Source organism: Camelina sativa, chromosome 12 (genome assembly GCF_000633955.1).
Source record: "Camelina sativa cultivar DH55 chromosome 12, Cs, whole genome shotgun sequence".
Taxonomy (NCBI): Eukaryota; Viridiplantae; Streptophyta; class Magnoliopsida; order Brassicales; family Brassicaceae; genus Camelina; species Camelina sativa.
The window spans coordinates 7802247-7814908 of NC_025696.1; the positions used below are offsets into that span (position 1 = coordinate 7802247).

Sequence of the window (12662 nt, forward strand, 5' to 3'; positions counted from 1 at the left end):
ATGTGTTAAATTTCGTTTAACTTATACGTAGGATCATTTTAATAAGAAGATGGTGATGAACCTCAAGTACATTGGTACAGTTCTTATCCCTTCCACCTCTCCACCATGAGTTTCTTGTTCCCTAATCTTAGCGCATTTGTCTTATCTTACTTTCAGATCCAACATACATGATTCGAGCTGTTCCTAGCAATGCGTCAGACAATGTTTATTGTACACTTCTGGCTCAGAGTGCAGTGCACGGTGCAATGGCTGGATACACTGGCTATATTAGTGGTCTAGTGAACGGAAGACAAACCTACATTCCCTTCTATGTAAGTTATTATCCGCTTTAAATTTGATGGGTCCAAGTGGTTAAACTAATGAATCGTTAAACCACCATCATCATCATATTGTCGTTCATCACCATCACTATACCATTGTTGTCATGGCATCATCATCATCATGTCGATTGGTTGTGATGTTGCAGAGAATAACAGAGACACAGAACCATGTGGTGATCACAGACAGGATGTGGGCGAGGCTACTCTCTTCGACGAACCAGCCAAGCTTCTTGGGCCCAAAAGATGTCTCTGATAACAAAGAGAAACCGATGTCGGCTCTTCTGGACGATGGCAACTGCAATGGCACGGTTGATGTTCCTCCAGTCACCAAAGAGATCACAAAGTGACACTGAACTGAACATACAGAACTACAACATATGTTTTTTGTTTGGCGTTTTCAAATGATGTCCCATGTCTTAGGAAGTAGAGTAAAATAAATTGAGGATTTTACCCTTTTAGTTTTGTTGGATGCCTCATATTGTAAATAAATAAATATACATATTTTTTCCATTCATCCTATTTTACATTATACCTATGTAAATTTAATAATTATTTTTTGTTATAATTAAGAACTTTTCTAAGCCACCATACGTATGTGTATGCGAGTAATCACACTTGTCCATAGTGGATGAATCTTTTTGCACCTAGTATATTTATTATTCACTACACAGTCTACACTAGATAAATAGTATATATATATATATGCTATTATTCACTCTGTTATTATTCACTACACAGTCTACACTAAATAAATAATCGCTGTTCGTAAACTTTTGTTTATATTACAGTTTAAGATAAATTGTACATTTTACAAGTTTATTTTACAACATTTTACAACCAGTGATTAAGCATGGATTTACTCTCAGTTAACCAAATTGAAAGTGATATATTATCCAAACGTATATACATACTCTTTAGCAGATGATTGTGATTATTCAGAGACACTTGAATATAATTAACATAAGAGCATATAATATTAATACAATTACCACAGATTCACATTAACTCGACAATGTGTAAATATTTATAAATGAATTAATCAAACGACAAATCCTCCATGCATGGGAAATTTTTTTTCACCATCTCAAGTTCTCCGGAAAATACTGTGAAACGAAAAACAGAAGAAAGAATCATAAGTTGCAAAGTTCATAAACATGTGTATATATATTTATATACTATTTATTCTCATATTAATATTTTTTGTACAAAACATGAATATAATACTCACTTTCTTGATAAGAGACATGTAGTAGGGCTTAACCTTCTCCACATCAATGTGGACTTTGCTCTTGCTGTATAAGTCGTACTTGCTGTAATAACAATAATTAATATATATAGCAATTTAGAGATTATATTAGGAGAAAGAATCAAATCACTTGATCATATGTTTAATGATCAAAACTTAATTACTTGAAAACGTGTAGCCACTTGAGGTTCTCCTTGTCTTCCTCGTTCATGAGATGGGTGTATTCTCCAGCCGTGTGCAATGCTGCAATTAGTTAATAAATTAATTCAAATAAAGCTTTACTCTTATTTATAAATTTAAATGTTAATAAAATCATATTTTTCGTTGAAGTGCTTACGATAAAAAGAATGGTATCGTATTATAAATTGTCCTGCAGACGGCAATGTACTTCCGTTTTCTTTAACCACCTGTGAAAATATTAATGTAAAAATTATAAAATCACTTTTTCTTTTACACGAATCAACATTGATCAAAATTTCTAAAAAAGTCATTATTCTATACAATATAAAGTAAAATAATCACATAATTACCATGTACATGTAGTCGTCATGGCCCCATGACATCATGACATTGTTCAGTCCACATCCTTGAGAGTAAATCCCATTTTTAGTGTTGTAATTTTTGTTGTGAAAATCTTGGTTTTCCATAAAGTACTGCGCAAAGAGAAATGGTTAGTCAGCTAATTCGCTTTGAGTACAATATTTTTTACAAAATTCGAAAGTTAAGTAGCTTATGAGAATGTATTGATTATTTACCTTGTGGTGTACGTTAGATTCATCAAATGCACACCCAACAGGGAATGTGTCACCTGCAAGGTTTTTGTGAGAGAAAAATAACAATAATTAGTTTCACATATAAAATTATAACCTGAATTGTCAAAAAATTAATCACAAAATTTTAAAGTGAATTACCAACAACAGCCCATTGAGGAAGTCCTCCGAATTGTGGAAGAGTAATAACCTTCCCAAGATCTGAAAATTTCATAAATCCATATATAAGTTTCCCATAATATGATCCGATTTCGATCTGCATTCTAGTTTTCTAGGGAGCATATTCATATTTTATTTTATTTTTAATGTCATAATGCAAAAAAATCTTACAAAAACCCATATTAATTCATTAATAAAAAAGATTATATATTGGTAAAGAAGTTACAACAAAATTACCATGGATAAGAGCGGTTAGATGAAGCCAATCCTCATTAGGGTAATCCTTGCGGATGGCTTCGGCAGATTGAAGCAAGTGCTGAATCTGAGGCTCGTCAAGATCTGGATCACTCTCGTCCACGACCTCGTTGAGAAGCTCACAGCATTCCCAAATGCTCATCACCTTCTTATCTAATTTACCATATTCCGCCCTCATCTTTGTCACCTGAAAAATACACAATAGATTATATAACACATGCACATATTCTATACGTGGATCACATCAGTTTTGATTAGATGACTAAGTAAACGCATAAACCCGAATGAGTTTTTAAGAATCTTACAAAGTCGACAGTTTGGTTAATGTGTTGTAATCTATAAAACTCTTCGACGCTCTTCTGCCTCTCACTCTCAACATCGTAGTCCCTGCGACCAAAATACCAACGTAAGCGTTATTGATCAAGTCAAGGTCTATAAGATCCGGCCAACAAAAAAAGAGAGAGAAAACTCGATATAATTAAATTTAAATATTACTACTAGAAAATAACGATACGTAGAAGAAAAAGAAACCTGAATTGACGGCCAAATGCATTCATGTCAGGTGCCAAAAAGGCTTCGTCGTCTTTGGTGGCCATGTTTGGTATCAAAAATCCTCCGTCCAATTTCAACTCTCCGGTCTTGTCCTCACTCTTCTTCTGGAATGCAGATACCTTCTCTACTTTGGAAACAAAACAAAAAACTTGTCAGAATTTAGAAAAGGAGATACAAAAAGATTCATAATTATTTTTTCATAATGGTTTTTCCTAGAAAATCGTTGATTTACTGGAAAATAATATCTTGATAATTACGTTTATTTTTGTTAAATCCAATATACTGTAATCCCATAGTTTTTATTGAGAATATTGTGGGAATAAATCTTACCAAAAATCGGGTTCTCAACAGAGATCGTCATCTTCTAAGAACGGATTTTTTTAAAAGAGAAGAAACGAAAACGAAAAAGAATGGTTTAATTACGATGATTTAGGATTTAATTGAGATAGGAAATGAAATAACTCGTTTTGCTTTTTAGATTATATATATACTTCTGCGATGATGACGTTACGGTATTTATATATAGTAGTGGATAAGGCTTAGGAGACAATTCCTTTCCTTAATATTTGGAGAAAATATAAGTCCTTGTTGACGAATTATGTATTTTTTTTTTCCAAAAACAATTGCTTTTATATTTATCCAAAACCAGAAACGACTTTCTTGTTTTTTTTTTTTAGTATTTTCGAATTTAAGTTTAGGATAAAGGAAACTAATGTCAGTCATGATTTGATTTTTTGGTGTAATTTTTGCTATTTTTGACCTATTAGATAAGATTTGGTCATTTCTATTCTTGTTTATATTTGATCGAATTTTCGTTTTGATCTGGAATTTTCCACTAGATAAATGTTTAACTAGAATTTATTTTTATTTTTAAAAACAGATTTTCTAATTTACATGCAAAAAGGGGAAAAAATGCTAAAAATTTACAACAATGACAATGAGTTGTCGTTAAAAAGTGTATAACAATAACAATTAACAATGAGTTGTCCCTCAAAAAGTAGGGAAAAAGTGTTAATTACTTGATTGTAGTTTTGTTGTACAAGTCAAAATGTTCTTAAAATAAATATAGGTTTTGACTCAGCATTGCGTGGCCTATATTTTATATGTTATCTGAATCATACCGATTTGCTTTTCCACACATGCATGACAAAATATCTAGTCACGATCTTCAACATGTAATTCAAATAGTACGTTTCTATAATAAGGCTACCAATATTTTTCCACACATTCAATGTTACAATATATCGTACACATCAACTATTTACTTTTTAAGCTAAAATATCTCACATAATAAATATTGTAATTTGTTAAACTAAAATAAGCAAAATATAAACAAAATTTAAGCAAAAACTATTATAAAGAAATTACAAATATTTACTTTTTCTATATCATCATCAGCTTGATGCTCATAACTCAATTATTGTATAAATTATTTGTTTCCGGAAAACTTATTCCCGTCCTCGAAAACGTTTGATTTTATAGCAAACACATTAGTAATTTCCAATTACAGTAAGATAACTACACTAACCAAAATTAAACCACATCTTTCTTTTTACAATAAGATAACTTCACTAACCAAAAATTTTCCACTAACATAGAAGTCGACGTTAACGGAACTTCACTAACCAAAATTAAACCACATCTTTCTCTTAGGTATTTAAAATCACATTAATTTAAAGTGAACCAAACAACTAGCTAGTCCTATATGGCCAGTAGTCGTTTGTCTTTTCTTATCTTCCCACAGCTGTCGACAGTTTGGTTAATGTGTTGTAATCTATAAAACTCTTCGACGCCCTTCTGCCTCTCACTCTCTGCAGCATCGTAGTCCCTGCGACCAAATTAACAATTTTCACGTTATTGATTAAGTCAATTGGTCTAAGATCCGGCCAACCAAAAACAACAACAACAAAAAAAAATCACACATTATTTTATTCAATTTAAATACTCCAACAGTCCAACTATAATTCAATATATTATATATAGATACGTGAAAGGTGTTTGACAAAAATAAAATAAAAAGTACGTGAAAGGTAAAAAAAGAAGGAAAAAACCTGAATTGACGGCCAAATGCGTTCATCTCAGGTGCCAGAAACGCTTCATCGCCTTCGGTAGCTATGTTTGAAATTGACGAATTCGACATATTGAAAGCTTCCGTCTAATTAATTTTAAACAAATGTTAGTAGGAGTACTTGTTAACTTACAAAATCGATAGTAAACGGTCAGCATTTATTAATTTGCAAGCACTACGATAATTTAATAATTGGGAAATTTGTAAATCAGTTGAAAATTCTATATATAGTAATCCCTCTTCTCTATGGTTTGGCTAAAATAGGAATAGCTTAGTCATAGCTTAGTCATCATTTTATTTTTTATTTATTTTTGATTGAAAATTATGTGAAGCTATATATACTAATCCCTCTTCTCTGTGATTTTGTTTAACCTGACTGTTGCATGCATCGTGTTTTGGTCGCTATCAATGTTTATTCATAGTCCTTGTTGTAAAAATCAGGGTTTTCCATAAAATACTGCCCCAGAAAAGAAAGACAAAGTGTACGTATAATTTTAGACTTATGTACATATATATTGATGTGACCGCCGGACGCGGTCGTCTACTGAGTCGCACGGACGGACGGTCGCTGCGGACGGACGGAACGAAACTCTCTCGAGCCGAGGAAATTAGATGAGGCTTTCCTCGGACAAGGCTCGGAGATTTGAATCCAGTAAGGAAACAAACGGTGGATGCGAGAGATGAGCTGAAACGAACGAGCGGATCGAGAGATCCGGCCTTTGGTCTCGGCTTCGGTCGAGCAGTCTCGGTCGCGGTACGGACGATGCGGAAATCGATTCCCGGAGTTTGAAGGTAAACTGCGGGAACGGCTCTCGGCAACGCGGCGGTAAGAATCCTTGGTGATGCGGTAAGGATTCTCGGTGATGCGATAAGGAAGGTGGAGTGGAAGCGAAAGTACAACGAGCGGTAGGAACCGGACGTGATACGGTAGAGAGGGACGCGAAGGTGGTTTGATGCGACGACACACGGGAGATGGCTCGGCCCGTGATACGGTCAACTAGTCGATGTCGAACCCGGTTCGAGATCGGCTAGGGTTTCTCGGTAGTCAAGTCCCGGACTTGGACTAAGGAGAGAGGTGAGACAAGAACAAGATTCTCTCTTGTGAAATTTAATTCAATACTTCAAGTCTGCCTTTTACAATGAGGGTTTAGGCCTTTATATAGGAAGGCTTACAAATGGGAGACTCTAAAACCCTAGACACGCGGCCAGGATCTCATCCTTACACTTGGCCATAAAGCAAAAGCAAAAGTAAAACAAAGGAAAGACCAATCCAACGGTCATAGAAGGTTCAAGAAGAAATTCAAAGGAAGGGAAGGGAGAGAGATAGAAAAGCCACGTCATTGGCTGGACGCGGTGATAGGATCTTCACTTCCTTGGCTCCTAAACTTGTCAATGATTGTTTCCAAGTCATGAGCCAAGCGGGAACGAAGTGGAGATGCACTAGAGTTCGCTGCCTCGTTAAAACCTCTTTGGTAAACCCATTGGGACAAACCCAAAGTAGGGAAAAGAGTACAGCTCCTTCTAATGACTTAGGGGCGTCTTCACGCTTGCGCGATGGTGAAGACTCGCGAACTAAGCTTCCCAAAGCTGGTCGCAACTCAAGGCTCTTAAGTGGTGATGCTAGCCATGAGCCATTGGTGTGAGGGTTGAAGCTTGGATTGCAAAGCCCATTAGATGACTTTACTTGCTCCTCCTTGATGATCCTTGGAAACTAGTTGGTACCGCGCATCACTAGGAAGGCCGGTTCCAAGTTGTCGATAAGTGTCCGAGAGGCGTCCAAGTGTTGTCCGAGAGGTGGTTGAGAGACGTCCGAGAGAATCGAGTGTTCACGGCCGAGTGGTCGATCCCGTGATCACATCATTCCCTCCCTCTTATAGAAGTTTTGGCCTCAAAACTTTGCTCATCACCTGGATCAAAAAGGAAAACCCAAATCAGCAGCATCAAAAGGCCAACCGCGGTTTAATTTACCGGGATCAAAAGGAAACAGTAAGGCCTTAAGAGAAAAGGATAGGACTTCCCCGGTAAGGCCAGCGGCACTGGTCGCTCGGATCCCTTCATGAACCGTGGTTGCTTGCTGAGACTCTCCAGGATGCCACACATAAGTTTGATCCGCACCAAAGTTGGACAAATACATCGCCATATGACCTTGTGCGGTAACGGCCTTGGCGCTAAGGGTGGAGAAGGATGGCACGGTATAGGCGACTCCCAGCTGGAGCTTACTACTTGAAGTAGTCATGGACAATACCGAGTGAAAAGATCCATCAATGGCCATCTCCGGTGGCCTAGCTAACTTGGAACTCCCCATTACCGAGTGATTACCGGATATGACTTCAATTGCGCGGCCAGAATCTCCTTGGACTTCGGTTGATGGCTCGGTACGCGTCCTGGGTAAGGATTCGCGTACTATGGTCGGCTCCGGACGCGGCGGTCGAGTGTCGGTTAAGCCTCGATCGAGAGCGGTAAAGAGTTTTCCGTGGTCTGCGTAATGACCCGAACTTGGACCTCCGAGTGTAAGAACTTGTCGGTCTGGGGGCTCGGCTGGCTTCTCTACGATTCCTCCCGAGTTAATGACTTCTTCTGGACAGACTTGTCGATCGAAATCACGTCCTAGGCTCAGCGTACGGTTAGCTTGCGTCGTTGGTGCGGCGTTCTCAATCAAGTCGGTATTCGGCTTGTTCCGCGTCAAGTCACCTTGTTCCGGCTGATGAAGAACTCGCGGGACTGGTGTTGGTACAGTTACAAGGGCCGAGTGTTGGTGCCGTGATGATTCTCCCTGGGTGTAAGATCTCGCTGCCTGGCCCAACATTTCTCCAAGGTGTTGGAGTTCAGATCGGATAGAGATCAACTCGTCCGTGAAATTTGGTGCTCCGGGAGATTGCGCTGGCTTCCTTGCGGTCTGCTCCCTTGACTTAGTCCGAGAAACCACAATGCTCGCCTTGGCTTTATCTCGGTCGCGACTTGACGGATTGATCGGTGTTGCGCGTGGTGACCAGCTCGGAAGTCCTTGGTTCCGAGTGCGGCAAGCACTTGACTTGCTCGATGATGCGTGCGATGGAAAGGTTGGGATTGCTCGGGTGCAACTCGAGTATTCCTTCCGCGGCTCTCGATGATATGCGGACGGCGTATAGTAAGAACCCAGGTCATCATTGTCGGAGTCATCATAGCGGTTCGACCTTGGCTTGTTATAGCGCGTAGCTCGGGACATAGACGGCCAATAGCAGTCTGGTGATCCATGCTCGTGTTCCTCTAGTTCCGAGCCTTCTTCAAAGTCCTCTTGGTACCAAGACGCGTTCTCGGTAGTCGCTGGCTCCGGATCGGCACCAGTGTGTTCGTCGTTCCATGGCTCGTCCTCGGTGGCCTTTTGCTCCGGGTCGCTGCCTTGGTACTCTTCGCACCACAGTTCATCATCGGAGTAAGGATCTGCATACTCCATACTTGATCAAAGTCAGATCAAGCATTCAGCTAATGGTCGCAGACTTGGAACTCGGTACAGTCGACGGTACGGACGGCCGATGTTGGTCGGACGACGGTACGGACGGCGGATTCGGACGATGATACGCGGTATGGTCGGCCGATGCGATGGCTGGTACGGACGGCCAACGATGGTCGGTCGCCGGTACGGACGATTGAGACGGACGGCTGGTACGGACGGCCAACGATGGTCGGACGTCAACGGGGGTCGGTCGATGATACAGTCGGCTGGTGCGGCAATGGTACGGACGGCCAACGGTTATCGGACGTCGGTACGGATAGCCGGTGTGATCGGCTGATATGGACAGCTGGGTCGATGACTCGTCCGGTGGCTCGATAGTGATCAGACGATGATACACAATACGCGATAAGAGCTTAGACGATGATACGCGGGTGATGATACGTGCTCTGGACGGTGATACGCGGATGGCTCGATCGGTGCTCGGTCGTGACGTGGCGATGGTACCTCGTCAAAGCAAAACGAATATTCGTGAGCAAAAACGCGTCCAAAACATGATGGATAAGATATTTATCTAGGCAGTCAATGATTGAGGACAGCAACACAAGATGACAAACTATGACTAAGCAAAAAGAAACCTACACGCGCCTAAAAGCAAACTCACGCACAAAAAGCAAAACTTTTTGGGACCACAACACAAACCCAAAAGCAAACGCGCTACTTTATGGATCTAAGGAGTCCTAGACAAGAACAACGACGAACAACAAGAAGAACAGGAAGAACACGAAACACCAAATTTAAACTAAAGACTAACTCAGCAAGCGGAAACAAGATTAAACGATCTAGACTAAGACAAAGGCTAAAGATCGAAGCTTTAAACAAAAGAAAGAGTTTCTGGGTTAGAAAGACACAACCTTTGAGTCAGGAGCTTTTAGAGCTCTGATACCAGGCTGATGTGACCCGCGGACGCGGCTATGGATCGATGGAGGAGTGTGTCTTCGGTCAAGTCAGAATCGGTGGGACTTTCCTCGGCCAAGCATCAAGGGTTCGAATCCAGAGAGGATTCAAACGACAGAAACGAGAGTTGAGGAGGTTCCAACGAACGGTTTGTGAAGACGGTCGTGAAGCCTTCTCGGAACGTACGGACGCGGCTGAGCGGATACGGCTAATGGCAGGACTCGGTGGGAAACGGAGGTGGAAACGACGCGAGATGGTACTGGGAAGTCTCGAGGACTGATGGTAAAGAACTCGAGGCTGGCGAAGTGGAATCGATGATAGACTCGAGAGCTGGCGGAAGAGAACTCGAGGTTGGGACGGTGGGACGAAAGAGATGGGCGATGGAATAGAGGTGGTTTGATGCGACGACACAAGAGGGTTGGCTCTCCTCTTGATACGGTCAACTAAGAGATTACAAACCCGGTTTGTGAATCTCTTAGGGTTTCTCAAGAGCCAAGTCCCGGACTTAGGCTAAGGAGAGAGGTGAGACAAGAACAAAGAATCTCTCTTTGTGAAAATTTCTATTTCTTTCAAGTCTGATTTTTACAATGAGGGTTGATGCCTTTATATAGTGAGGCTTACATAAGGAGACTCTAAAAACCCTAGGGACGTGGCCATGATCTAAACCATACACATGGCCAAAAAGCAAAAGCAAAGATAAAGCAAAGCAAAGACCAATCTAACGGTCATAGAGGGATCTAGAAGAAATTCAAAAGAAAAGAAGGGAAGGGGATAGGGTGGCCACGTCATTGGCTGAACGTGGATAGGATCTTCACTTCCTTGGCTCCTAAGCATGTCAATAAGTGTTTCCAAGTCATGAGCCAAGTGGGATCAAAGTGGAGATGCACTAGAGTTTGCTGCCTCGTTAAAACCTCTTTGGTAAACCCATTGGAACAAACCCAAAGTAGGAAAAAGAGTACAGCTCCTTCTAATGGCTTAGGGATGTCTTCATACTGGCGTGATGGTGAAGACACTCAATTCAAGCTTCCCAAAGCTGGTCGCGGCTCAATGTGCCTAAGTGGCGATGCTAACCTCGGGTCCTTTGTCCGTAGGTTGAAGCTCGGCCTTGAAGTACTCAAGAGGTGAGATGTTTTGCTCCTCCAAGTTGATTCTTCGTTTGGTCGCCTTGCTGGAGCTCCCTTGGTCGCGTTGAGGCTCCTGGGAGGGTCGCCGGTGCCTTGGCCGCGTTCGAGATAGGCGTTCTGTCCATGTCCGATGCTTCTCGGTCACGCGTCTCGGAGCCATCTGGGACGTCTCGGGCGTCTTGGTCAGAGGGTCGAACCCGTGATCACATCATATATACTCGTGCTTTGGTAGAAAATGTTTTTGTATACTCCTTTTATTAAAAAATCATAAATTCTATTAACAATATTTACCTTGTGGTGTACGTTAGATTCATCAAACGCACACCCAAGAGGGAACGTGTCACCTGCAAATTTTTGCGAGAGAAAAAGTAACAGTTAGTTTCACCCATACATATATAATTCACATCACTATTAAAACGTTAATGAAAATATATACATTTAATGACAAAATGTAACTTTAGTTACCAACAACAGCCCATTGAGGAAGTCCACCGAACTGTGGAAGATTCCTAACCTTCCCAAGATCTGAAAATCCAATAACTTATTTAATGTGTGATTAATTCTGATACACAACTAGGTGTACTCTATAATCTAATTCATCAATCAGGAATCATGACCGAAACCATCACAGAAAAATGGATAAGAAAGCGTCAAAAGTGAATTATTGTACATGACATGACTCTAGATAGAGAATATAGAAAATAACAAATTTACCAAATTTACCATGGATAAGAGCGGTTAGATGAAGCCAATCGTCATTAGGGTAATCCTTGCGGATGGCTTCGGCAGATTGAAGCAAGTGCTGAATCTGAGGCTCGTCAAGATCTGGATCGCTCTCGTCCACTACCTCGTTAAGAAGCTCACAGCATTCCCAAATGCTCATCACCTTCTTATCTAATTTACCATATTCAGCCCTCATCTTTGTCACCTGAAAAATAACACAATAGATTATAACACATACACATATATATTATATACGTGGATCACATAAATTTTGATTAGATGACTAAGTAAACACGTAAATCCTAATGAGTTTTTTTTTAAGAATCTTACAAAGTCGACAGTTTGGTTGATGTGTTGTAATCTATAAAACTCTTCGACGCCCTTCTGCCTCTCACTCTCTGCAGCATCGTAGTCCCTGCGACCAAATTAACAATTTTCACGTTATTGATCAAGTCAATTGGTCTAAGATCCGGCCAACCAAAAACAAAAGAACACGATTTTAAACAAATGTTATTAAACGGCAAAATTGTTAGGACATGTTAACTAACAAAATTAATAGTAAACGTCAGCCTTTACTAATTCGCCAGATAATTTAATAACTGAGAATTTTGTAAATCAGTTGAAAATTCTACATATAGTAAATTATACGTGCAACAAAAAAAAACATGCCAAACAATATATAACGATTAATTGGAGTTTTGTCTTTAATATGCATGAGTTATGAAAAAAGCGTTAGCTTGTAGAAGTCAAAAAAACAAAGCTGGGATTAAACGTGGCCTCTGGCTCTAATTATATCTTATCTTAATTCTACGGATTTGCATACAAAACAAAAAAAATTTCATTATAAGCGTGTGGTGAAGTCGAGGCAAAATGATTTTTAGACAGTCAGAGACTAGCTAAGTAGATTATGGTGTAAAGAGAAAAGTCGAGTACCATCATCGCATCATACCTTTCTACGCATACTGACCTTCCTTTTTACACCATCTCTACTTAGCGAATCTCTCTCTCTTCTTTCTTTTTTTTTTTTTTTTTTTTTTTTTTTTTTTTTTTTTTTTTTT

General features: G+C 39.9%; 2 protein-coding genes across 10 annotated transcripts in view; one reads left to right on the forward strand and one right to left on the reverse strand.

Moving 5' to 3' along the window:
* Positions 10 to 889, forward strand: LOC104730780 (ATP-dependent 6-phosphofructokinase 3-like). The gene is made up of 3 exons (XM_010449993.2): positions 10 to 74; positions 157 to 311; positions 467 to 889. Exons 1-3 carry the CDS (start codon positions 50 to 52, stop codon positions 665 to 667), a joined length of 381 nt encoding a protein of 126 aa, XP_010448295.1. The 5' UTR covers positions 10 to 49; the 3' UTR covers positions 668 to 889.
* LOC104730781 (inositol oxygenase 4) overlaps positions 1162 to 12662 on the reverse strand; it is an 11508-nt gene continuing 7 nt past the window's right edge. Inside the window, exons 1-15 of one of the 9 annotated variants that reach the window (XM_010449994.2) lie at positions 12554 to 12656; positions 11935 to 12019; positions 11596 to 11809; positions 11347 to 11406; positions 11173 to 11225; positions 5354 to 5457; positions 3056 to 3137; positions 2733 to 2937; positions 2478 to 2537; positions 2322 to 2374; positions 2097 to 2219; positions 1904 to 1973; positions 1731 to 1809; positions 1549 to 1630; positions 1162 to 1423 (exon numbers count right to left, since the gene is read on the reverse strand). In XM_010449994.2, the coding sequence (XP_010448296.1) occupies positions 1397 to 1423; positions 1549 to 1630; positions 1731 to 1809; positions 1904 to 1973; positions 2097 to 2219; positions 2322 to 2374; positions 2478 to 2537; positions 2733 to 2937; positions 3056 to 3137; positions 5354 to 5457; positions 11173 to 11225; positions 11347 to 11406; positions 11596 to 11800 (1203 nt within the window). In that variant the 5' untranslated portion in view covers positions 11801 to 11809; positions 11935 to 12019; positions 12554 to 12656 and the 3' untranslated portion in view covers positions 1162 to 1396. Of the gene's footprint in view, positions 1424 to 1548; positions 1631 to 1730; positions 1810 to 1903; positions 1974 to 2096; positions 2220 to 2321; positions 2375 to 2477; positions 2538 to 2732; positions 2938 to 3055; positions 3138 to 3281; positions 3430 to 3632; positions 3817 to 5353; positions 5458 to 6856; positions 9308 to 10697; positions 11226 to 11317; positions 11407 to 11595; positions 11810 to 11934; positions 12020 to 12537 lie in introns of those variants that run through there. The other 8 variants (XM_010449995.2, XM_019234111.1, XM_010449996.2 and 5 more) reach the window with 8 other exon arrangements.